The sequence below is a fragment of the Triturus cristatus genome, chromosome 5_1 (assembly GCF_964204655.1).
Source record: "Triturus cristatus chromosome 5_1, aTriCri1.1, whole genome shotgun sequence".
Taxonomy (NCBI): Eukaryota; Metazoa; Chordata; class Amphibia; order Caudata; family Salamandridae; genus Triturus; species Triturus cristatus.
Window position 1 is genome coordinate 708,127,574 of NC_140587.1, and position 27,054 is coordinate 708,154,627.

The following is a 27,054-nucleotide window of genomic DNA, read 5'->3' on the forward strand; positions in this document are numbered from 1 at the left end:
AACAAGACTCTTTAACCTCTCACTACTACACGCGCAGGTTCACATAAGGTGGAAGGATGCCAGAGTCAGACCTATTTTAAAGAAACCTAAATCTGACCCTGAACAACTAAGCAATTTCTGCCTCTGTTTGGTAAAATCAAAGAGTCCCTGATAAACGGTCAACGAATTAATCATCTGGAGAAAAATAAAGTGCTGGATTCCTCTCAGTCTGGGTTCCGAGCATTTCATAGCACCGAAACAGCCCTACTTGAAGTGGTGGACAGTATTAGACTATCGCTGGACAATCGAAGGTCGGCCATCTTAGTACTATTAGAACTGTCGGCCGCCTTCGACACCATCTCCCACTCCATCCTTCTGGATCGCCTGAGAGAGGCTGGTGTCGAGGGCCCCGCACTAGCCTGGTTTAGGAGCTATCTGAGCGACCGCACCTCTCGAGTCCAAATTGGTGCTTTCACCTCTAAGAGCCAACCAATAAATAAAGGTGCTCCCCAGGGATCTATCCTGAGCCCTACGCTCTTTAACTTATATGTATCCCCCCTAGTTCAATTCATTAAGGATCACGGCTTCGACAAACTGTCGTATGCCGATGACACACAGCTATTAATCACTCTTGGCTCTGATGTTGCAAACACCAAACACAAATTCGGACAATGTATGCTGGATATAGACAATTGGCTGTCAATCAACAACCTCCAGCTAAACGCAAATAAAACAGAAATTGTCCTATTCGGTGATGCACAGATGTTATGGACTAATGACTGGTGGCCTTCAACTCTTGGTACCTGTCCCATCCCAAAAGAAACAGCCCGAAACCTCGGCGTAATGATTGACAACCAACTTTCCATGCACGATCATGTCAATCACGCATGCCCTGCGTAAAATCTTTAAATGGGTCCCTCTGTCCTCCCGTCTGCCTCTGGTCCAAGGTTTGATTGTTAGCCGCCTGGACTATGGGAATGCCTTGATGGCTTCCATAAAGAGTGAACTCCTTTATAAGCTCCAGGTTCTGCAAAAACAGCAGCCAGACTGGTTTTAAATCTTCCAGTAGGATCGCCCTCAGCTCCTAATCTAAGGTCGCTTCATTGGCTGCCCATCAAGAAACGAATAGACTTCCAAATCTGTTGTCTAGTCCATAAAACTCTAAATGGACAGGGCCCTCAGTATTTGGTAACAAAACTACAGAAGTATCAGCCTTTTAGGACGCTTCGCTCTGCAAATAATCATCTACTTATAGTTCCTAAGGTCCGAACAGTTAAACACGGCAGTAAATCCTTTTCAAAATTGGCCCCTACCCTTTGGAACTCTCTACCCATACATTTACGAATCGAGACCGAGCACTCAAAGTTCCGCAAATCTCTTAAGACCTGGCTTTTCTAAAATCGTTTTCCTCGTCTGTGCCTGGTTTGCGGCAAAGCGCTATGAGACCCTTGGGTGATATATGCGCTCTACAAGAAACAGTACATAGACATAGGCTACTGGGCCACCTGTCCACCTACAACATGGACTACGGTAATTACTGCACTCGACTGGGGACCTCAATCGAAGACTCACCCATCATGGGGAATCATGAATACTGACCCCAGATATGTCTCCAAACTTGTGGGTGGGGGACACACCCACAGCCTACTTCAGCGGGGTAGACCACGCTTGATCCGCATTTGGTGAACGGCAGCTGCTGCGATGTGTGTTTGTGCGGCTCCTGCCGGTCCCTCGAGACTGTGCATGTGCTGCGCCAGCTGCCTGAGGAATGAATGGAGGCAATTCCAGGGACTACACTGGTCCTCTTAAACATAACACCATGTCCTACTAAGGACAATTGCCCCCAGATACAACCTAGTGGGAGCGCACACACCACAGGCATGAGCGGGGAGTCCTCTGCTGGTCCCTCGCATGCAGGATCACCAGTGTAGCTGCCTGCAAGTTCGCGGTGCAGCTACTCACCAAGAGCAGCCCAACTAAGCCCTGTGCCGATATCCAGGCTTTGCCCGCCATCACCATAGGCTTCACAGCCGTGGAGGGAAGACAGGATATAGACGTTGAGCCGGTGCAATGTCACGTGACAGGGGAAGTCTCACTCTGTCCAGAGGTCACCCACTATCTCCTAGGCAACGGGGGGGGGGGTTCGTGGAGTTCTTGCTCATCGGCTTTCCTTGATGTCTCACACAAAGCATGAATTTTTGAGCAGTGGAGAGCGTTGCTCGTATCTGGATGTGTCAGGGGGGCCCACATCACAGGCGATGCCCGGCAGACAGCATGTCCTGTGGCCAAAACAAAGGTTGGCAACCACACAGTGGCAGGCAGGGCTGAAGGAAAAATAAATCACTGACTTCTGGCCCAAGATCAATGAAAGATGAAGCGCTCACCACACACTTCTCTGTATCAGCTCTCAACATGTGCTTCCTTTTGTAAAGGGGAAGAACAGCCCAGTCTTTCTCCTGCGCCCGAAAGAAGCAACAACTGCAGGCCAACCCACACCTCACTCATCAAGGGGCAACACTCCTAACACAGCTCTTCTTTTAGGCAGGTTCCTTTTGATCCCAAAATGATCTTTTGAAGTCTTTGATTTCCCAGAGACTTACAACAGGAGGCAAGCACACAATAGTCCTTGGAGATCTTCTGAAGCAGGATACCACAGCAGGGCAAACAGAGTCAGTCATTTTCCTCTGCCACAGATAGAAGCAGCAACTGCTGGCCAAACCACCCCTCACACAGAAAAGGTAGCGCTCCTCACACAGCTCTTCTTCTTCGCAGGGTCGTCTTGTTTTCAGAAGCGATCTAAAGTTCTGGGGTTTTATTTGCAATACTTATACCCCATTTTCTCTTTGTTCTCTTTGTGGCAGGGGTCTTTGAGCTCAGTCTGAAACAGGTCTGTCCTCCCATGTCCAGCTTGACTGCAGGAGATGGAGACAGCATTGTGTAAAGGAGACACAGTCTATTCAGGAGCTAGTGAAAACTCCTACCACCATTCTAAATGCAGAAAGGTCTATTCTGCCTGACTAGGAGTCACCCAGGAAAGGCAGGACACACTTCAATACCCCTTGTGACTGCCTAGCATGAATGCACATCCCCAGCTCCTGTCACTCCAAAACCAGATGGTGAATACACAAACAGGCAGAGGCACACTGAATGGTAAAGCAAGAAAATGCCCACTTTCTAAAAGTGCCATTTTCAAACATACAATTAAAAAAACACCTTTACTAAAAAGTTTTTTATTAAATTCTGAAAAAGAGCCTAAACTCCATTTCTCTATCTTGTCCCAATGTAAAGTTACTCTTGTAAGATGTTACAAGGCAGCTCCCATGTTAATCTATGGGACAGACAGACTTTCAATAGCGAGAAACTAAATGGACAGTATTTCACTATCAGGACATGTAAAACACACTGGCACATGTCCTAACTTTCACATACACTGCACCCTGCCCATGGTGGTACCTTGGATCTACCTTAGGGTTGCCTTACATGTAAGAAAAGGGAAGATTAGGTCCTGGCAAGAGGGTGCATCTGCTAGGTCGCATGGCAATTTACAATTGTGCACGCAGACACTGCAGTGGGAGGTCTGAGACACATTTACAGGGCTAGTCATGTGGTAGGCACAACCAGTGCTGCACGCCCACTAGTAGCATTTGATTTAGAGGCCCTGGCACACTCAGTGCACATTATTAGGGACTTACCATTAAATCAAATATGCCAATCATGGATAACCAATCATAATCACCATTTACACTGGAGCACATGCAATTCAGCACTGATCAGCAGTTGTAAAGTGCCTAGAATCATATAGCCAACAAAAACAAGGTCAGTAAAATAGGAGACAAAAAGTCAAAAAGTTTCTGGATAAACCTGCAACCATATTAATTTTTTCCACTCCTTAAGTAACTATAGAAAAGATAGACTCTCTCTGCATGTTTCTACACATTCATAGCTCTGGTGCCTTTTTTTAAATCGGACTTTTGTTAGACTGGTTCTATTATTGTTTTGCAACAAATATCGTAACTTCTTTTTTGGTGTGCTTAATTTTGCCTTAGAAATTCTACTTTTATTCTTCATGTGTACAAACATGCAATCTGTTTCTTATGCAAAAGCAAGTCTCCAGTTTGTGGAAAACAGAATGTTGTGATTATGTATTATAAGGACTAAAGTACCCCATGCCATAAATTATAAAGATTCTGCAAGTCACCTTGGAGTTCAATGACCTTATTAAGGAACTTGACCTTCAGCCTAATTCATCTATATATTCACAAAACTCCATAGCAACTTGCAATATCCTTATAATGTGTGCAGGAGGTACTTTATTCCACAAATACAGAATAAAGAAATAGCACAAACATTCAAGAATACTGAACATAAAAACCAAATTCCTTGTTGTAAATGTGTTTTCTAACAATTTTCTGAACAATCACCATAAGAGTAAGCTCATAGCAAAACTGCAAATTACGGTGATCAGCGTACACTAATTCCGTAAGAATTTTTTTTTTTTTTCTTTTTTGACCCCAGTAATGATTTATTATTATTGTTCAGTAAATTAAAACCATTGCAATCAGCTATATATTTTACATATAAAACAACCTTAAAATACAGTTTTTATAATAGGTTTGTTAAAATGTCATTTACTAAGACTTCTAGCGAAATTTCATAAGGTTAAGAAGGTACATTTTAAAAATTAAAAAATTAAACATTTTTTGTCGCTGTCTGAGAAGCAGATAGAAATGAGACATTATGTAAGAATTTCTCCAGTTTATATAGAAGACAAAAAAAGAAACAAAGTAAACCAAACCAAAAATAAAGACAAAATAAGTACAATTAAAATCAGTGCCCTTCTAAAGACAGTAGTAACAATGTTAAAAGTTTGACTGTAAAATGTAGGCATTTGCCCTCAAAAACACATGGTCCTGTCACTGGATATATTCTTGCCTTCCTCGAATCCTAAGTGAATCAATGAAACCCGATCACAATGGATAACTGAAAGGCACATTTGTTGGCATTTTCAAAAGAAACTTCAATGAAGGAGTGGTCAGTGGATCTGCACATTACCCTTCTGCACCTCTATACGAACATTACCATATCATTGGATTTGAGGAAGGACACGAGGAAGCATACAATGATACTGTTGCAACTAATGTTTATCATCTTGTGTGGGTCAACTGAGGACTTTGGCCAGTTTCTGGTATTCTAGTTGTTCTAGCACCTAGCTTAACTTAATTCTTGCAGAAAAGTACACCGTTGTGTAGGGTTCCAAGAACAATCTTCCTTACCATTGATAATATTTAAAACGGAACATGTAGTTAAGAACATGCAACCTGCTCTGTATTGTGGACCACGGTATTCAAAATTAGCACATGAGGGCTCTAGCATTGCAGATTTTCAATGTAGTAAAAAGGAATACATTTAGATACAGTAAATGGAAATGGACATTATTTATCCTGCCACTCATTGTCCTGAAAATCTGTTATGAACCCAGCACTCTTAAACATATGCTTGACTCATCAATTGCCCACTTTTATCAGTCATCCAAGCTTGTGGTCATAGTATACTTGTATTTGCTTATACAATGTGTCAAATACGTTTTGTTTGTGTTTTCAGGGAGCGTACAAGTCTTCAACAATATGCTACAGCCCAGAGAAAGGAACCTGGACAGAATTGGAAGGAGATGTGGCTGAACCCCTTGCAGGCCCCGCGTGCTCAACAGTCATACTTCCAGCCTGTGTGCCGTACAACAAATAGTATCCGTCCGAGCATAGCTCAAATGAACTTTGTTTTTTCCTGCAAAGTCCTGACAGGTGACACTAATATTCTGCCCTAAAAGGACTCATTGAAATGAAAGACAGATGTAACCAACTCCTTATGCTATTGTAATGCTTTCAAAGCAAGCTATGTGAGGATGAATGCCTTTGCTGGACCAATGCTTGTCTTCCAAAAGAGATCCCAAGATACCCCAGAAAAAAAGTCATATGATGACAGACTTTTAACATTTCAAGACTGAATGACTTCTTCCTTCATCAGTGATTCTCTAACTTAAAAAGTGAAGACGAAGCGGTCAAACCAGGACTAGCTCGAGATTTGCACCCCTTGTGGTACTACTTCACGTCTTTGTTGCTCTGAGTAAGCAACAACCGTACTTCTCGCTTCAATGTGGATCTTTCGTTAGAGTTTTCTTTCACCAAACTGTACATAAATCAACTTGTATGTGCTCTAATGCACAAACATGAATGAAAAAAATATTTTTCGGAACATTTGCAGTGTATGGCGCTACAAGCTATCTGGTCTATCTACAAATCATAAAGCTGGTAAATCATGTTGGCATGGCAGTGAGACAATAGGATATCACTCATTCTGTTTTGAGAGCAGTTCATTCCTTTTCAAGGCTCTCACATGGACAGCAGAGTGATATCAGCACACCCAATGAAAGAGCAGTGGATGGACTCTGCATAACTCTTACTGGAAATGCTGTGAGCTTTACAAAAAAAAAAAGTTACATACTTATTGTTTAGAAATGCTCTACCACTAAGCAACTGTATCTGTGCAGGCCAGACATTGAAATTCGGATTTCAAAAGTCTTTTATTTTTTGCTTTAACTATTGGTGTAATTTTTATATCGGTTGCATTTCCTAAATAGTGAAATTGATCAGAGGTGTCCCGCTTGCAGCCTTTTACGTGTCCCAAGGCGGAGGCTGGTCAATCCATTCATGTAAATCATGGGCCTGTAGGAAGGCTTTCATGCTATAGAGGTTTCTTTTAAGAATCAGCCGATGGGTCTCCGTCTGCATATTCTTTGTCATATCATCTACTGAGAAAAGGGAACCAGTGAATATTTGGGTGGCTTGAAAGCACTGTCTTGGGCACTTTTTTCAACTTTACATGTTTTTTCATCATCTTGGAAGACCTTTGAATGGTAATTAGGAATATCAAGAGTTTTTCTTTCATAAATGTGCACACTCAGTTTTTGCAATCAAGTAAAAATTTAGTACTCCATCATAAAACAAAGATGGAGTTATTTAGTGATCATAAGGCCTGTTATATACATTTTTCACTTGAAAGAAGGAAACATTTGTTGGGGAGGTCCCCATGTGATATGTCCATTTGTCACATTTGCTTCATTGCACTCACCTAATGGAGGTTATATTGTGGACAAAGAATTTGCTTTTCCAACAAAATAAAATGTTTGAAGACTTTTTACTACGCAAGACATCTACCCACCAATGAGGCATCTTTGACAAATATTTTAGTTGTTTCTGTTTTTTTTAGCTCTGTAGACATTGACCCCATAGACATTCGAAGGCATTATACACAAAATGTATTTTTCTAGCCTTGTCTTACTCCCTTTAGTTTCTTTGTCCAAGTGAGCAATATTAATTTTTTAGTGTTTTTTGAAAGTCCGAAAATCACTGTGACGGCCTCTGTCCAAAATAGATAGTTTGGCTCTATAACAAATAGAAGATATGTATGTTGTTTACTGAAAAGCTGAGCTTGCTGTTTTGCAACTCCTGTTGCCTCCTTCCTTCAAGACACACTCCATGCGCTAACTAGCCTGAATGAGCATCATTTAAGCAAAATAGTGTACCGTAAGCTTTTCATGCCGTTGCACATCTCTGCCACTGGGCCAAATACCCAGGCTTCCTTTGCATTGCTGAGATCACACTTTTAAAAGATTCTAACGTCAGTATGAGGGGGGACTCCAAGAAACCCAATTTCAATTTGCAACCTCAAATACTAATAAACAAAGAAAGGGGAAAAGATACTCAGTCCCAAGGCCTATGTGGGACTTAAAAGTTTTGTTTTCCTCAACTGACAGAGCTGGTGCAGGCCTATTTTACCATGTGTTACTTCTTGTTTACTACATGTGGCAATCGCAGATGAAACCTGTGCAGTTTTCCATGCTACTCATTTCTTTAACATTGAACCCACTGTGTTGTGAGTGTACCTGTTTTGTTTAAATTGTGTTATTATAAATGTTTTTCTGCACTGAAAGGTACATGTTAACAAAGTCGGGTAAAACAATTTGAAAAGTTTACTACTTGCATTCTATTTGGGGTGGGATAGCAGTTCAACCAACTATGTGCAAATGAAAATTGTTTGGGTATTAGGCAACATTAATACAAAACTGGCATGGAAGGTGTGTGAGCAAGCATATGTGCTTTGAGCGCCATGATCTTTCTGCAATAATAGTTTGAATCTTTAGTTTTTCTATGACATCGGACTGAAAGAATCATCTTTTCCATGGAGAATAAGGAATCAGGCCCACTTCTTAAATGTAGAAGGCAAATTATCCCATGTTTTTGACCACCAGAGGCCACATTCCGTAGGGTGTCACTAATCCATGTAACAAGAGCCAGCTCTGACTAGTGTACTAGTGTACAGTAGATCAAAATCCGGTCTGAGGAATTTACATTAGATGTAAAGTATTTTAACTGCAACCAATGTGCAATCTTTTAAGTTTCACTTAAAAAGTTTATTTACTGTCTTTAAGTTGTTCTTTTCTGCAAGGTAAACTAAAGCATTTGTGAGAATTCTGGGCAATGTACGTTTCTGAAAGGCCTGACAATGGAGAGTGGATTGACTAAAAAAGTCACAAAGAATGTATATTTTGTACAGTATCCAGATGTGTAAATGAAGCTTGCTTGTTCGGGAGTAAACTTTAAATAAAACTTTATGTAATAATTCAAATCTGTGCCGCAATACTGTTTACTAGATAAAAACGTGTCCACATTTAACACTTGGTGGTTTTAGTTTTGTATAAACGAGGAAGCACTGTTCTTTTCTAAATGTGCATACAAAGCATTGTTGTAGCAGCACCAGTTTAAATTGCATTTCAAAGTTTTGAGATATGTTGAATAAGGGCCTGATTTATACATTGGTGCATGGTTCTATGTCTGTCAAGGCTGTGGAGTAAAATACTTTGTTACTCTGACGGGCCTGCTGTCCCTCACAGCAATTTCTGTCAATGTTGTAAAAGTTTGATGGACCACTCTGTCAAACATGGCAACCCTCTGTCAAACGTTTATGAAGTTTTACATTCTTCAAAAACAAACTCCCAAATTGGGAGTTTATTTTTGAAGTTTTTTCAAGTAAAGGCCCCCACACTATGGCAATATTCTTCCATTGACTATGGATCATTGTTTGTGATGGACAGCGAAAAAAAGCAGTCCAACTGTGTTGGACTTGGCCCTTTTTGCAGGATTATCCCCAAACATTTTGCTTCTTCCTCCTATTTTTTCCTGATCTGTTGTTGTTGGTTTTAGGACTCTGGGCACTTTACCACTGCTAATCAGTGCTAAAGTGTATATGCTGTCTGTGTAAATTGTTATTATGATTGGTTCTCCCTGATTGGCATATATATTGGTCCTAACCTTCCCTTCTCTTACATATAGGACACCCATATGGTAGGCCCAAGGTACCCCCTGGGCAGGGTGCAGTGTATGTGAATGGTAGGACATGTACTGATGTGTGTAACATGTCCTGATTGTGAAGTACTGCCAATTTTGATTTTCACTATTGAGAGGCTATCTTGCCCTATAGGACAGAATGGGGAATGCTTTGTAACATTTTACAAGCATATCTTCCCATAGGGATAAGATGAAAAAATAAAGTTTAGGCTCTCTGAACTCAGAATTTAATAACACATCTTTTACTAAAGTTGTTTTTTATATTGTGTTTGAAAATGCCACCTTTAGAAAGGAGGCATTTTCTTGTTTAACCATTCTGTGTGCCTCTGCCTGTTTTTGTATTGGACTGTCTGGTTTTGAAGTGACAGGGGATGGGGAGGTGCATTCCCACATGTGTGTCCTGCCTTTCCTAAATGAGTCAGGACTGGGCTGAATAGACCTGTGCTGCATTCAGAGTAGGGGGTGGGAGTTCTCACTAGCACCTGAATAGGCCCAGTCTGCATTTAGAGTGGTGGGAGGAGATTTCACTTGCACCTGAATAGGGCCTGTCTGCCTTACACAATGCTGTCTCCACCTCCTGCCGAGCAACTGCACCAGAGAGGACAGAACTGGTTTGGACAGGGCTCAGAGACCCTTGCACAAAGAGAACAAATACATTTTGGGGTATAAGTATTAGACCTAAAACCCCTGAACTTTAGAATACTTCTGGAATCAAGAGGAAACTTTGCCAAGGTGAAGAGCTCGATAAACTGAGGAGAAGTACTGCCCTTATCTGTGTGTCTGGGGTTGGCCTGCAGTTGCTGTTTCTGCCAAGTGAAGGAGAAGGACTTTGCGGTGTGCTGTGTTCCCTGCTTGAGGAAAGTCTCCAATGGCTTGAGTAGAGCTTGCCTCCTGTTTCAAGTCTCAAGAACACAAAGTTTTCACCCGCAGCTCCCCTGAACTTCCTTGATGGGAGTTCTGACTTGCCAAGAAGTGCCTGTGACTGTGTGGGGCATCTGGAGGTTGTTGCTGCTGCTGGGAGCTGGAAAGCAACGCAGCAACAAGAAAATCGACGTATCACTCTTCTTGCGACAGTTTTCCGATGTAACGCTGTGGTGCAAGAAGAATCTCCCTGCACCGCCGCGCTGCTGCTGAAACCGCACCTGTCGCCGCTGCAAGAATCGACGCATCGCAGGATCGCGGCTGATGAAACCGACGCAGCACCGCTCTACGCCACCACATTGTTCGCCGATGCATCGTCCCTGTGCGGGAAGTTTTCCCCGACGCATCACCCGCGGATCGGAGTCGTCTCAGAATCGATGCATCGCTTCCCCCTACAGACCGGACCCGACGCACCGCTCCCCTGTGTCCAGCGAAACTTTCGCATCGCATCCACGAAGGTCTCAGGAATCGATGCATCTCTTTGTTTTTCTATGCCTCCCATCGCTGCGGCTATTTGGCTTGGTGAATTTTGTCGCAACAATAGTTACTTTGCAAGAAATCACGCATCCATAGTTTACTTTGGACTTTTTTCTTAATACTTGTATGTTGGATTGTATGTTGGATTTTTGTCATTTTGGTCTTGTTAAAGTTTAGATAAAGATACTTTATTTTTCTAAACTGGTGTGGTGTCCATTTGTGGTGTTATCACTGTGTTACTGTGAGTGTTGGTACAAATACTTTACACATTGCCTTTGGGATAAGCCTTTCTGCTCGTGTCAAGCTACCCAGGGGGTGAGCAGGGGTTATCTAAAGTGTGTATCCCCCTTACCCTGATTAGAAGCAAGGGTCCGTATTTGGACAAAGGTACCTACCTCTGCCAACTAGAAACCTCCATTTCTAACAGACTGCCAACTCTAAATAGGTTGGATGAGATGGCTAACCTCCGATCGCTCGTATTCAGTTGGGTCGTCAGAGGACCATTTTACCAACAGAGCCAGAGTAGGGTCTGTCGTCCACTCAAACTGAGGTGAGTGACTCTAATTGAGGAGGGAGAACAGGCAGTTTGATTGAAAAAGTACTACTTCATCAGTGCGATGGAGTAGCCTCTCTGCCAAACTCTTAATCAGGGCCTAAGGTTGTAAACAATGCTCATTGTTGTTCATTAAAAAGAAATACTGGTCTTTCAAAATGTTCCTTAAAATACATAATTGCTAATTAGTAATACAGTCCGTAATTGTAATATTTTACATTTTTATAGTAATTTATGTTTGGGTTGGTGAATTCAGACATTTCCAATTTACCAAAGATTGAGAACAAAATATGAAATTGAATTTAATTGCCCCAATCACTCTAGGCTCTATACTTTAAAAACATTTCTGACTTAAGAGAAAGATAGTTACATAAAAACATTTGTATAGGTGAATTCTTACTCCTTGTTACCCGAATCAGAAATTACAGACTTTTTCCCTTTCCAAAAGATTTGCTAATGCAGAAAACCAGCTAGTATGGTAGATATTCTAATATTGCAAACCTAGGATTAGGGCTGGATTTGTGGGCCTACCTGTAAAAGTTGATGAACAACCACAAACCCATACCTTTGTGGATATTCATCAACAATAAGCTGGTCATTTTTCCACCTTGAAAATATCTGCACATTTATCCCCGCCATAAGCTAGAACAAATGTGTTAACAGAGATTAAATGAAGAGGAAAACACCATCATATTGATGACGTTGCAGGGCAAGAGTTTCCTCCATGGGGAAATATTTTCCCTGTAGAGAAAGGAAAAGAAATGTGTAAATTCGCTTTCATATTCTTTTTCCAAATGCATGCCAGAATGTTATATACATGAGTCCTCAAAAACTGTGATTGTTGTAATTTTGCAAGGGTAGTTCTAGAAATCATTTTGAATTAAAAAAAATGTCAGGAATGTACTAAAAAAATGTAGAATCATGCCCACTGTATATCAATAAATAATAGTCTCCTATTGTTTTTTGAATAAATTCAATCAGTACTGGTTGTGTTCACATCAATGCTAAAAATATGCCTGATCAGAACTCAGTTGTACACATAATCAACCTAAATTAAAAAACAATGGCCCCATTAATATTTAACTCTCTGTAAATGGCGTGGATGGTAGCTCAATTCCAAAATACATATCAGATATTATTAATAGATGAGGAACCCAAAGATACATAATTTTGTTCATAGATCTTGAAATTATTTCAGGACACATTGTCGTCAGAATGTTATGACAGCTGTTCAGTTTGCAGCAAATCAAGACCCATTCACGATAAACCAGACAAATGGCCCTACTTATAGTTTGGGTTACAGGATACTCATTCAAAATGAGAGGAGTATCAAGTCCACCATATTACAAAAGCCATTGACTATGACGCACTCGTATTATGGCAGAAGGGACATCCGCCATGTTTGTGATGGAGTATTCCTCCTGCCAAACTCTAAATGAGGCCCAAAGTGTCCTATTCCTGAGTTGGGGAATCTAGTCCAGCTGATTGGGTACATTGGGTACATTTCTAAAGTTTACCAAATATCTTTCGGTCAGGACTTCACGGGTTGACCTGCACTCTTCCATTATTGCATATACCCATGGGACGGATGTACAAAGCTATGGATTAATGATTACTTATTTGCGAATCATGCCAAATCACCAATAGGGAATCACTAAACCATATGTCATATGTATGAAGATTTTGAATAACGTATTCCAAATTGCGAGTTTTACTCAATCTCAGTTTGAAATTCACTGTTCACAATATAATATAGTGACCCTTCCTCAATTAGTGAATCACTGTGATTTGCATTCCCAAATTAGTGATTTCCTATTAACCAATTCGGTAAATTGCGAACCAGTATTAAAGAATTGCGAAAGTTGTAGTCAGCAACTGCTTGAAGACATCGCAATGAGGAAGTAATGTCACACATGCTCTCTAGAGTACTCTGTAGCAGAGTGATGGCAGGCATTGTGTCCTGAGGTTACTGCTTTCTGGTTTAAGGCTTTTTACACCACATTTGTGTTATTATGTCCAGAGAGGAGCTTGAAGAGGATATTGGAGCACTTAACTAAAATTCAGTAAGAGGGAGATGTTGGTGCTCACTGAAGAATATGTTTTACACAATCAGTCAATCAATCAATCAATCATTTGTAAAGCGCACTACATACCCGCAAGGGTGTCAAGGCGCTGGGGGGGGGGGGCGCTACTGATCGAACAGCCAGGTCTTGAGTATCCTCCTGAAGGTCAGCAGGTCTTGGGTCTGTCGTAGGCCCAGTGGGAGGGTATTCCATTTCTTGGTGGCGAGGTGGGAGAAGGATCTCCCGCCGGTGGTTGTTCTTTGGATGCACGTGATGGTGGCGAGTGAGAGGTAGGCGGAGCGTAGCTGGCGGTTGGGGATGTAGAAGGAGAGCCGTCTGTTGAGGTAGGCTGGGCTGGTCTTGTGGAGTGCTTTTTGTGCGTGAATGAGGAGCTTGAAGGTTATCCTCTTGTTGACGGGGAGCCAGTGCAGGTTTCTCAAGTGGGGGGTGATGTGGCTATGTCATGGTACGTCGAGGATCAGTCGTGCCGAGGTGTTTTGGATGCGTTGTAGTCAGTTGATGAGCTGGGTCTGGGCTCCCGCATAGAGGGTGTTTCCGTAGTCGAGTCTGCTGCTGACGAGAGCCTGGGTGACTGTCTTTCTTGTATCTGTTGGGATCCATCTGTAGATCTTGCGGTGCATGCGGAGGGTGTTGAACCAGGAGGAGGAGACGGTGTTGACTTGGTCATTGAGAGCATTGAGTTGAGGATGATTCCCAGGTTGCGTGCGTGGTCGGTGGGTGTCGGGGCTGCCCCCAGTGCCGTCGGCCACCAGGAGTCGTCCCAGGCTGAAGGGTTGAAGCCGAGGATGAGGACCTCCGTCTTGTCCGAGTTCAGCTTCAGACGGCTGGTCTTCATCCAGTCGGTGACAGCCTTGATTCCTTCGTGGAGGTTGGCTTTGGCGGTGATGGGGTCCTTGGTGAGGGAGAGGATCAGTTGAGTGTCGTCGGCGTAGGAGATTATGTTGAGGTCATGCTGTCGGGCGACATGTGCGAGCGGGGCCATGTAAATGTTGAACAGTGTCGGGCTGAGGGAGGATCCCCGGGGTACGCCGCAGATGATCTCGGAGGCTTTGGAATGGAATGGGGGAGGCAGACGCTCTGGATTCTGCTGGAGAGGAAGGAGGTGGTCCATTCCAGAGCCTTGTCTCGGATCCCTGCGGCGTGGAGGCGTGTGCGTAGTGTGCGGTGGCAGACGGTGTCGAAGGCGGCGGAGAGGTTTAGGAGGATGAGTGCTGCGGTCTCACCGTTGTCCAGCAGGGTCCTGATGTCGTCGGTGGTGGCTATGAGGGCAGTCTCGTGCTGTGGTTGCTGTGGAACCCTGACTGGGAAGGGTCCAGGATTCTGTTTTCTTTGAGGTATCAGGTTAGCTGTCTGTTGACGATTTTCTCGATGACCTTGGCCGGGAAGGGGAGCAGAGAGATGGGCCGGAAGTTCTTGAGGTCTCTTGGGTCTGCCTTAGGTTTTTTGAGTAGGGCGTTTATCTCGGCGTGTTTCCAGCTCTCTGGGAAGGTCGCGGTCTTGAGGGAGAGATTGATGATGTTGTGCAGGTGGGGTGCGATGGAGCTGCTTGCTTTGTTGAAGACGTGGTGCAGGAATGGGTCTGACGAAGAGAGTGGATTGTGCTCATGGTCTTGATGGTGTCATCGACGCTCACGCTGACTCAGGCTAGCAGGGGGTCGTGGTCGATGGTGTGCGGAGGGTCTGTTGTGTTGCTGTCTGTTGGGGATGTCTGGGTGTTGAAACTGTCGTGGATGTCTGCTATCTTGCGGTGGAAGAAGGTGGTGAGGGAGTCGCGCAGGGCTTGCGACGGCGGGATGTCGTTGGTGTTGGAGCTGGGGTTGGAGAGTTCCTTCACGATGGTGAAGAGCTCCTGGCTATTGTGTGCATTGTTGTTGAGGCGGCTTTTGAAGGAGGTCTTCTTGGCCGCCCTGATGTGGTGGTGGTGGTTGCGGATGGCGTCCTTGTGTGCTACGTGGCTGTCCGGAGTTTGTTCACTGTGCCATTCCTTCTCTAGTTTGCGGCAGGCTTGCTTGGAGGCAAGGAGTTGTGGGGTGAACCAGCTGGCCCCCTTGCTGGTGTCTCTGTGAGGGTGTTTCTTCAGCGGGCGAGGGTGTTGGCGCAGTCCTCGATCCAGCATCTGAGGCTGTGGGCAGCGTCATCAGTGTTGGAGGGTTCGATGGGTGGGCTGAGAGCGATTTTGCTCCAGCAGCGGTGGGGGATCTGTTGGGTGCGGTGGTGTGTGGTGGGTTTCTGGAAGGCGAAGTGGATGCAGTGGTGGACGGTCCAGAGGAGTTCCGTGGTGTGGCTGACGGAGACGTGCGGGCTTGAGGAGAAGATGGGGTCGAGCGTGTGGCCGGCGGAGTGGGTGGGCGTTGTGACGAGTTGCTTCCGTCCGAGGTTGGCGAGGTTATCGATCAAGGTTGTGGAGTTCTTCTCTTTGTTGTTCTCAAGGTGAAAGTTCAGGTCTCCAAGGAGGATGTAGTCGGTGGAGGTCAGGGCGTGCATGCTGATGAAGTCGGCGATGGAGTCGCTGAACTGGGGACGGGTCCGGGGGGTCGGTAGACAAGGGTGCCTCTGAGGGTGGAGTTAGGGTCTGTGTGGATCTGGAAGTGCATGTGTTCGGCGGTGCTGAGCGCGTCGTCGGTGCTAGTCGAGACCCTGATGCTGTTCTTGTGGACGATGGCATTCCTCCTCCGACTCCGTTGGTGTGGTCTCTGCGGGTGATCTTGTAGCCGTCTGGGATGGCTATGGCGATGTCAGGTGCGGAGGAGTCATTCAGCCAGGTGTCTGTCAGGAAGGCGACGTCTGGGGATGTTGTGTCAAGCAGGTCCCAGAGCTCGACGGCGTGTTTGCGTGCGGAGCGGGTGTTCAGTAGTATGCATCGGAGGTAGTTGGGGTCCTTCTTGGCGGGTGGTTCGTTGGCTCTGAGGCTGGTGTAGCTGCAGTTCCGGCAGGTGAAGGGACCGTGTGTGCATTTCGGGGCGGCCTTGAAGCAGGTGTGGGTCCGCCCGGAGTTGAGAGCGTGCAGAGTGCTGGCATCGTAGTGGTGGCGGTCGTCGTGGCGGGTGCGGGGGCCAGGGTTTCTGGCGCTGGGCGTGGTCCAGACACGGAGAGGCGCAAACGGGCTTGCCTTAGGCGCGACCGCACAGTGGCCGGCATATATGGGGAGGTGGGAAGGAGGAGCAGCTGGGAGGCGGGAGGCGGGCGGCAGGGGCAGCGAATGGGCAGTGGGCAGTCAGGAGGGTGGGGCTGCAGGGGGCATAGCGTCGGGGGCGGTGAGGGACGATGAAGGGAACAGAAGGCAAAAGGGCCCAAAAAAACCAGGGAAAACGAGTGGCACAGAAGGCAAAAGGGCACAAAGTCGAGGTAAAATGAGTGTCACAGAAGGCAAGAGGGCAGAGAAACACAGGGAAAAAACGAGTGGCACAGAAGGCAAAAATGGCACAGAAATACAGGAAAAACGAGTGTCACAGAAGGCAAGAGGGCACAGAAATACAGGGAAAAACGAGTGTCACAGAGGGCAAGGGGGCACAGAAATACAGGGAAAAAACGAGTGGCACAGAAGGCAAAAAGGGTACAGAGATACAGGAAAAACGAGTGTCACAGAAGGCAAGAGGGCACAGAAATACAAGGAAAAAACGAGTGTCACAGAAGGCAAGGGGGCACAGAAATATAGGGAAAAACGAGTGGCACAGAAGGCAAAAAGGGCACAGAAATACAGGAAAAACGAGTGTCACAGAAGGCAAGAGGGCACAAGAATACAGGGGCAGCTGAGAAACAGAAGGCAAAAATGGGCAGAGAGGCACGGGGGCAGCGAGGGGTACAGAAGGAAAAACCGAGCAGAGACACGGGGGCAGCGAGGGGTACAGAAGGAAAAACCGGGCAGAGACACGGGGGCAGCGAGGGGTACAGAAGGAAAAACCGGGCAGAGACACGGGGGCAGCGAGGGGTACAGAAGGAAAAACTGGGCTGAGAGACATGGGGACAGCGAGGGGAACAGAGGGAAGAACACGGGCACGGACCACGAACAGGCAGCGGGGGAAAGACAGAACAACAGCAGTCACAGACACAACAATGAAATACAGACAATATAATAAAACAGTAGAGCGGAAGATGAACAAACCTACGGCCTACCACTGGCCACCAAGGATGAGGCGCAGGTGGTAGCCTGCGGGTGGTGGAGGGCCTCGCACTTCCTTAGCAGCAGCGGCAGCTGGGGCAGGGACACACAGGCGGTGCTGTGTGGAGGGGGAGCGACCTACCTGGTGGGGTCAAGGGTCGCTCTCCTCACGCGCAGCTGCCGGCATTTATGGGGAGGTGGGAGGGAGGAGCAGCTGGGAGGCGGGAGGTGGGGGCAGCGAATGGGCAGTGGCCAGTCAGGGGGACAGGGCCGTAGGGGCGCAGCGGCGGGGGCAGTAAGGGACGATGAAGGGAACAGAAGGCAAAAGGGCACCAAAAAACTAGGGAAAACGAGTGGCACAGAAGGCAAAAAGGGCACAAAGTCGAGGTAAAACGAGTGTCACAGAAGGCAAGGGGGCACAGAAATACTGGGAAAAAACGAGTGGCACAGAAGGCAAAAAGGGCACAGAAATAGAGGAAAAACGAGTGTCACAGAAGGCAAGAGGGCACAAGAATACAGGGGCAGCTGAGAAACAGAAGGCAAAAACGGGCAGAGAGGCACGGGGGCAGCGAGGGGTACAGAAGGAAAAACCGGGCAGAGACACAGGGGCAGCTAGTGGTACAGAAGGAAAAACCAGGCAAAGACACGGGGGCAGCGAAGGGTACAGAAGGAAAAACCGGGCTGAGAGACACGGGGACAGCGAGGGGAACAGAGGGAAGAACACGGGCATGAACCACGAACAGGCAGCGGGGGAAGACGGAACAACCATTATATTTCTTGGCGGATTTTTCACTGTAAATACTTTTTCACACAGTAGTCCACGGAAGGGTGAACCTTAGCGCGTTCATACCACCGGGACTCTGCACCTCCACTCTGGTCCTGAAGAAAGCCTGCTGAACATTCACTAAGGCAGAAACATGTTGACCGCCGCGGAGTGAAACAGGTCTTCTATTTTTTGACCTTCACTCCTTTTAACTTTTTCCAATTAGCAAAACTATTAAAATTCATTTTTGACTCAATTGGTAATTTTAAATTCACTGTCACCTCACACGAACCCCGCTCCGCAGTAATCTGGCGTTGCAGCACACTGGGATGACATTCGGTCATCCCAGTGGAGCCCGATGATGAAGCATGTCACCAACCAGGTTGGCGAGTGAGGGCTTTATACCTAATGGGTATCATCTGTGTAGGTCTGCTTTCTTCTCAACAACATACTAGTTTGTTCTGAATCTGCGGACCATTGCTCCTCTGATAAGTAGTGCCTTGTTTACATTACACTGACTTTGTTGTTTTATACGAATTCCCAGAGGGGATTAGTCGTGTTGTTCCCCTCCTCTCCTGTTGTTTACTTGAAGACAGAACAACAGCAGTCACAGACACAACAATGAAATACAGGCATTACAATAAAACAGTAGAGCGGAAGATGAACAAACCTATGGCCTACCACTGGCCACCAGGGATGAGGCGCAGGTGGTAGCCTGTGGGTGGTGGAGGGCCTCGAACTTCCTCAGCAGCAGCGGCAGCTGGGGCAGGGACACACAGGCGGTGCTGTGCGGGGCGGGAGCGACCTACCTTGTGTGGTCAAGGGTCGCTCTCCTCACCGCGCAGCGGGCAGCATATATGGGGAGGTGGGAGGGAGGAGCAACTGGGAGGTGGGGGCAGCGAATGGGCAGTGGGCAGTCAGGGGGGCGGGGCCACAGGGGACGCAGCGGTGGGGGCCGTGAGGGACGATGAAGGGAACAGAAGGCAAAAGGGCACAAAAAACGAGGGAAAACGAGTGGCACAGAAGGCAAAAAGGGCACAGAAATACAGGGAGAAAACGAGTGGCACAGAAGGCAAAAAGGGCATAATGATGATCTTTTTGACAAGAAGTCATTTTAGATTCCATATAGCTAAAAGAAAAAAACCTGGAAGTCCATCCAAGAAAAAATAAATTTGGTAGGAGTGATGCAGCATATCATCAAAGAGATAAGAAAGTGGTGGTATGATCTATGGTCAAGAGCTAAACAGAAGGTGGTTACAAGACATGGTGAGGTCCCATCAACCCAGCCACCGCCCAAACCTCTGGAAGGGTTGAAATCAGTTTTGATCCTGAAAGAATTGTTCAGCTTTCAGATACTGATACATCTTCTATACCCACTACATGAAACGGTAAGTGCTAAAATATTAATTGTAATATCTTATTTTGCAATGGTTAAATAAATAAATATTTAACAGAATAGCATTAGAAAATAACTTCAGAGCAATTCTTCCTATAACCTTTCAAATGCATTGTAGGAGATGTAGTACATATACTTTAGTGTATTTTCTTATCTAATTTCAGAGCATCTTAACTATTAAATAAAAAGTATATATGTCCAGTAAAGCACTTCTAATGAATATGCAGAAAAAGGTTAGTATTTTATTATAACGTTTGTAAAACACTTAAGGCCACATGTATCAACATGAGGAATTGGGATCCCTAAATAGCGATTTTTAAGTAATTGCTATTTAGGAATAGCAATTCCTCATGCATGTAGCAATTGCAAAATAGATTGCGATTCCTAAACATTCCCTAATAGCGAATCGCAAATTGTGATTCGCTATTAGGGAATACATTCCCATTCATTCCTATGGGCATATAGGCCCATAGGAATGAATCGGAATGCATTCGCAATTTGTGATTACCAAATTGGTAATTGCAAATTGCAAATGCAATTCCAAGGGTTCTAGGAGGCCTAAGTCCCCCGTAATTCACCCCCAAAAAAGATAAGTGGGCACATGTGGCACACACACGCATGACCTTAGGGTATGTGTGTGCGCCACATGTCACTTTGAAAATTCACTTTTGTGCATTTTTCAAAGGATTTGCAAATTACCATCAACTCGAAGTGGATGGTAATTTGCGATTACTAAATGCAAAGTCGCATTTATGAAATGGTACTTGCATAGCAATTTAGGGAATCGCAAAAAATTGTGATTACCTCATTTGCGATTTCAAGGCCTTTGATGCAAACGTTTGCAACCGGAAAAAAGCTTGATGCATGTGGCCCAAAAACATTTCGCTTTAAATTTCAGCATAGTTCATATAATTTTAATATATGACAAATGTACCTTCCACAAGACTTCAAGAGTCTGAGCAAGAGGCCCCTCCAGATGGTCCTGCACTGATGGGGAAAGCAAATGAAACCACATCCACACCAACACCACCGGTGCCATCAAGCTGCAAAGCAGCAGTTTCTCCACTGCTAGACTTCCCATAGGAGTAAGAGGAGCAAACAAGATCCAGGGAGAAAACACAACCTGCTAAAAAAGAGCAGACACATACACAGGAGGCTTGTTCAGCACCAACAGCGGCTGGTGCCAATCCGACTTGAGGGGGGCAGCGCGGAAAAAAAATAACAAAAATAAAAAGTTTAAAAACGTACCTTTCGCTGCCGGCCATCGGTCATCTGCTCCCTGGCCGGCCCACGCTCTTCTGCTCCTTTGTCGTGCCGTGCCTCACTGCTCCTGGCACTACAATCCCCATGATCACAGGCACCCAGACTCCACTCAATCCCACTGCCTCTCCCAGCATGAGAGAAGCACTGGGAATGGGCGGAGCAGGCTAGTTTAACGCTCTGTGGGGACTGGGAGCCTGCGTCCTGAGCACTGATGATAACTCCCAGGAACAGCCTGGAGATATTAAAGTGTGCATGTGGGTCTGGCCGGCTGTGGACGCCTGTCCAAACCTACATGCGCACTTTCAGTGCCTACTACTACCACCCCCGGCTGAAAAATAAAATGACAATAAAATAGTTTTTATTGTCACTGTGTGCTGGCATTTCACCAATGGGGCGATGCTCCTCCACCATAGCGGAGGAGCTGCCCGTGTGCCGCACAGTAGCAGTACGCCCAAACTGCAAAATTCTTGCCATGTAACCCATACAAGTGTTGTAGGTACATTGGATATGTTTGGTGGCTTAGAGCACCAAATGTTGGCAGTGTAGCGTCTACAAATGAAAAACATGAAAGCTGTCTTGAAAGTAAGCATTGAAAACATCAAAGATGGCTTAGATAAGCTCAAAAACACCATTGAGAAGGGACAAAGTGTTTGCTGAAAATTGTAACCAACTAACAAAAACTATTACCACTTTATGCACGGTTTTACAGCAAGAAAATATAAATAATAGCTGCATGAATTATCAGTTGATGTGTTGATTAGAAGAGTTCACAATATCTGTTAACCAGCTGTCACACCGTACTGCCAGTTTACCAAGGCGCACGGTAAACGCGCAGGTAGAGATGCAGCACTACAGTGAGGATGTTGCATTTGGCCTTGTGCAAATTGCCAGTGCTTTGGGGAATATACAAACTTCACACATCTCAGCTACTGGTGAATGAGGTGGGGATGAAAGTAAAGAGACTTCAAGTGTGTGTGTTGCAGGCACATTACAGGTTGTGATGTCTCAGGAACTCATAATGCTGATCTCACAGAAAGGGTAAGTGTTGTGAGAGCTAGAAGGAAGCATTAACCCCCTCCCTCCAAATAATGGCACCTCAACAATGATCTTTTAGAGGATGACAAACCAGAGAGAAGATCGCAATAGCGTTTGGCCATTTCCTGAATGAATAACCCCCCGAGGACACCTCTGTCGCCATCAGCTGGGATGCTTTGAAGACCTCTCTCCGAGGGCTCCTGATAAACCTCGCATTTATTTAAAACAAATCTTTAGCCAAACAACTGACCGACATAGAATCTAAAATAAAAATACTATGTGAATCAATCAGACATTCCAAAGGTTCAGTTGAATTTATGAGACTGCACAACTTACAATACGAATATACTGAGCAAAAGGGCTCAGAAATGTGTAGAGATTGCCTCTGCCAAGAACTTACTGTCCAGAAACAGAGCTGGGAAAGCACTGGCAAACTACCTGAAATGCACTAAGAACAGAGCCATCGGATACGCTATTGGGAACAATCCCGGGAATATTGTTACATCATTCCAAAGAACTCTGGATACGGTCCAGGCCTCCTATACCAACCTTTATAACTCCATCAAACCGGTGCACTTAGATACCTGCAATGATTATCACACATGCGTCTTTCCACAACTGCCCCAAGAGGACCGGCTCACTTTAAATGCACCAATAGAGAGGGAGGAGACTCTAAAAGCCATTCACAACATCAGGTCCGGGAAAGCCCTAGGACCCAATGGCTATACATTCAAATTCCACAAAACATTTACGGATCTGATTGTCAATCCCTTTACATCTGTATTCCGATAAAACACTGACTCTGGCTACATTACCAGCTCTGCAACAGAAGCCACAATAGTGGTCATCCCGAAGAAGGGGAAGGATTCCTTGGACGTTTGGAACTTCATACCTGTATCATTGGTTAGCCTTAATTGCTGAATCTATGCAAAAATCATCATGCAGAGACCAGAGAAGCTCATTCTAAAACGTATTGCTCCCTTCCAGACTGGTTTCCTGGAGGGTAGATTGGCTGCCGGCAACATCAGAACATTCTGCCATCCACTTGATAAGGCAAGCCGCATTGGGTCCCCAACAGCTGCGCTGGCCCTCGAGGCAGAAAAGCCTTTGATAAGGTCTCTTGGACTTTCTTGCATACACCTTTGAGTAAATGCCAATTGGGAGGGAACTTTATCCTCTTGATAATGGTGCTCTACTTCAACCTGATCACGAAATTGAGGGTTAATGGTCACCTCTCTAGACCACTCTCATTAGTTCAGGGCACACGGCAGGGTTGTCCTTTGTCAACATTTATTCCTGCCATTCATCAAACCATTCTTGTCTTCTCTCAGATGCAACTGTAGCATCAGGGGTGGGCGCTTCATCTCCGGTAGGCAGTTGGCCAATGCTGATGATGTGCTAGTATTCACTGAAGATGCAGACTTAGCCATCCTTCACATTATGCATGAGATAGAAAGATTCTATCCAGTGGCCGGGTACTCGTGTAACAGAAACAAAACTGAGGTTTTCTGACTAAACGTCGATTGCACTGCATCAATACTGGGTGACTCGGGCCTGAAGTGCCAATCAGATGCCCTCTAATATCTTGGCATATGGTTTGGCAAAGACATAAATAACTATTGAGTAATCAATGAAAACAAAACACTAACCAAGATTAAAGGCTTAATGAATACATGGTCTCCCAAACACAATACCTGGTGGGGCCAGACAGAAACAGTCAAAATAATGATAGCCCCATTGGTTGAGCATATTTCCTATTTCCCTTTCACCCTCCTTTTTCCAAAATGTGGACAAACAAATCTCTGAGTTCCTTTAGAATGGCAAAAGGGCCAGCATCTACGGAAATATTCTGAAACTGAGTAAGAACAGGGGAGGCCTCAACCTCCCGGACTTTCTGAGATATCAACAAGTTATTTTGGTGTCCAAAGGCACTTGGTGTCACAGAGTGCAAGATGATAGTTCACGGCCAAGGTTACAAGTTGAGTCTCAACTAATCTTAGATTTACCCTTAACCTCGATTCGTAACATTGCAAAACTACCACTAGATCATTCGAAACCCATACCCTTAGACACAATCTCGCCACTTTTGAGAACTTATAAACTAGTCAAATAAACGAATGCCTGAGGTCAGAACAGGCCTTCTTATGGCATAACCATCATATTAAAATTGATGGAAAAATTATTATATGGAAATCATGGGCAAGCTAGGGCATGAATACTATAGGAGACCTGAGAACTTCTCTTAAGCCCATACCCTTCTCCACCTGGCGTGCAAAATATGATCTTCAATAGAATTCTACATTTTTTATAAATTAAAGAGTATCACCCGCAAATTACCACAACTGTATACTCCTGAACTCGGTCAGGCTCTACAAACTAGGTCTCCGTAAAACAGACAGTTGCTGACGATGTGGGGAAGGGACAGCTTCCCTCAAACATATGTTCTTTACCTGTATATTAATGTATTCATTTTGGAGCAGGATACACCACATGATTGAAGATATCTTTCAAATAACGTTCATAATTGACTTTTTATCAGTTGTATTATGAGTCACAGCCAATCCATCCCCCGTCTTTCCCCTGAACACAAACTGCTATGACTAGACCTTATGCTAGCGCTGGGTACTAAGACGATCTTGATGAAGTAGAAATCAAAGTCCCAGACCCCCTTTAAAAATGGTGGGATATGTTATGTTCCACCAGAAGCGCAGACAACATAACGTACATCAGATTGCACACTACACCAGCACAAGACAACTATGGGACTCCTTTGATAAGTATTTACAGAAATTCAAGCCGTCTTTGAGACTACGCGGACATGGGAGCCACATAGGTGGCTCAGGAACCCTATGGCATGCACTCCACAAGGCCTGTTTTGCCCAATGAATGACCCTGCCGGTTCTGACAATACTACCCAATATATCCCCCCCTTTCCTGTCCCCCTCTTTTCCCTCTTCCACATATTGCCTCTCGCACTCTCCGGGGCTTTCCTTTCTCTTTTTTGTTGCCCCTGTTTTATGGGGGTTCATTCCCTTTTTTTTTCTTTTTAGCGTTTTCTCTTAATTTGGCATGGCACGTTTCTATGGGATTATCAAATATCCGCTCCCTGGAGGGAGATCTTCCTAACTACTTTTGGATGCTGATGCTATTGGTATATTCCCCCATCCACCAGCATGTTGACGTACCCCCTCCTTGAAATGTACTATATATGTTTTTGCGAAGCTCAAAATCTCACTAAATTGGTTGAAATAATAATAATAAAAAGAAAGAAGCACTAACAACATGTGTAACCTCTTACTTGTTACTTTGTGTACATTTGTTAAAAGTTGTTATTTGACAATATGTACTTGTTTGAAATAAAAACTCCTTTGTGAGAGAAACAGAAACAATTTCCAATATAGATAAACCTGAAATAAAGGTAAGACAATTTATTTTCAAGCAAAACTGTTGTTTAGAGTTTCATTATACATTTTGGTTTGTAACTTACATTAAAAATAATGCATAGGTATATCTGCAGGTCATGCTCTCCCTTCTTCTGCTCTTGAGTCATCCTGTGTGTAATGTGGTTGTGATTGCTGAACCTCATCTTTGAGTCACTATGTTGTGAAACATAGTACATGTTTCAACTATCATGCAACTTATATCAGATGTATATTGGAGAGCACCATCACTTTTATGGAGACAGTGAAAGTGACTTTTGAGCGGTCCAAATGTCCTTCTCTGATCTTGTGGATTTCTGGGCAGCATTGTAGCTGTACTCTTTTTTTTGTTGGATGGTTAAGGCATGGTGTAAGAAAACCATGAGCACAAAGCATAAACACTGTCTCCTGAAATGTAAAAATACACAATAAGCAGGGCCAATGGAATTATGTAGCTGGGGAAGGCCAAGTTATGCGTTAGGGTTGAGTAAATTATGCAGCAAGAAAAGGCAAATTATGTAGCATAATGCAGCACATTACGTGATAGTATTACTTCATTATTTTGTCATTCGTACACTTGTGAAAACTGTCTGAACACTGGATGAACCTCATTAGTACCAGTTTAACACCAAATAGCAGTATGCAACACAAAGGTGATCAGTCAAACTTTGCAAAGGGCCTTGTGCAGCGCGGCAACACGTGTCACTGTGTTATTAGTAACTTTTTAACCACTTGTGTTTCTAACAAACATTTTTTCTGACTCTGGAAATTATGCAGCGGTTGATGAATTAAATGGCAAATACGGCAATTTGATAATTATGTGAAAAACGCAGTGGCCGCACAGTCACATAATTCCAGTGGCACTGCCAAAAAGTAACAAACTTTGAGATCACGTTTATCATATAGCTATGAATATCTGAGAATAATTACTTCGTTAATATCTGTTTCCAAAATCTCCCCCAAGAAGGTGTGTATAAGGCTATTGACACCATCTTCCCACCTACTTTAAAACTGACATGTAGAACTCAACCTCCTGCTCCCTCTTTTACTGATACCCTTAGAATAGAAAAGAAACAATGTAAACTCCTAGAAAGACAGTGGAGGAAACTTTATGCTGAGGGGGCAAAGTCTAAGTATGTGGTGGAGCTCTAAATATATCATGCCCTTTGTAAATCGGTGCGTGCCAAGTACTTTACTGAAAACATTTCCAGCTCTCAACACTGTCAGAAGACTCTTTTTAGGGTGGTGAAGTAACTTTCAGCTGCTAGTAAAATTCTGCCTCTGCCTTCTCGTTCCCAAAACTAGTGCGATGAGTTAGCCAGCTTCTTTCAAGAAAAAGTTAATAAGATTCACTGCCAATTAGCAGCAGACACTGTAAAGACAAAGAGCTACACACATTTGCTTGCCCCTACAGGGAAGTCATGAGGGAGTCATTCTTCCGGTCAATAAGTTGGAGGAGACCACCAAATTAGGTCAAGGTCCTTTTTGGATCTTGCCTCACTAAAGAATTCTCTCCAATCCATTAAGTATGGCTCTCCGTTAGACCCTCTCCCCCGCTAAACTTGGACTTTTAGATGACTCCGTTTTAACTGTCATTCTAAAGCTTCTTAATACTTTTCTGAGTGAAAGCAATGCACCCCAGAATTGGAAGCACGATCTGGTTC

At 44.6% G+C, this 27,054-nt stretch overlaps 1 protein-coding gene across 2 annotated transcripts in view; it reads left to right on the forward strand.

Annotated features, from left to right (window-relative positions):
* KLHL14 (kelch like family member 14) overlaps positions 1-8,661 on the forward strand; it is a 138,348-nt gene extending 129,687 nt beyond the window's left edge. For both annotated transcript variants that reach the window (XM_085605689.1, XM_085605688.1), the window contains exon 9: positions 5,581-8,661. In XM_085605689.1, coding sequence (XP_085461815.1) covers positions 5,581-5,721 — 141 coding nt within the window. In that variant the 3' untranslated portion in view covers positions 5,722-8,661. The remainder of the gene's footprint in view (positions 1-5,580) is intronic.
* The last annotated feature ends 18,393 nt before the right edge of the window (positions 8,662-27,054 follow it).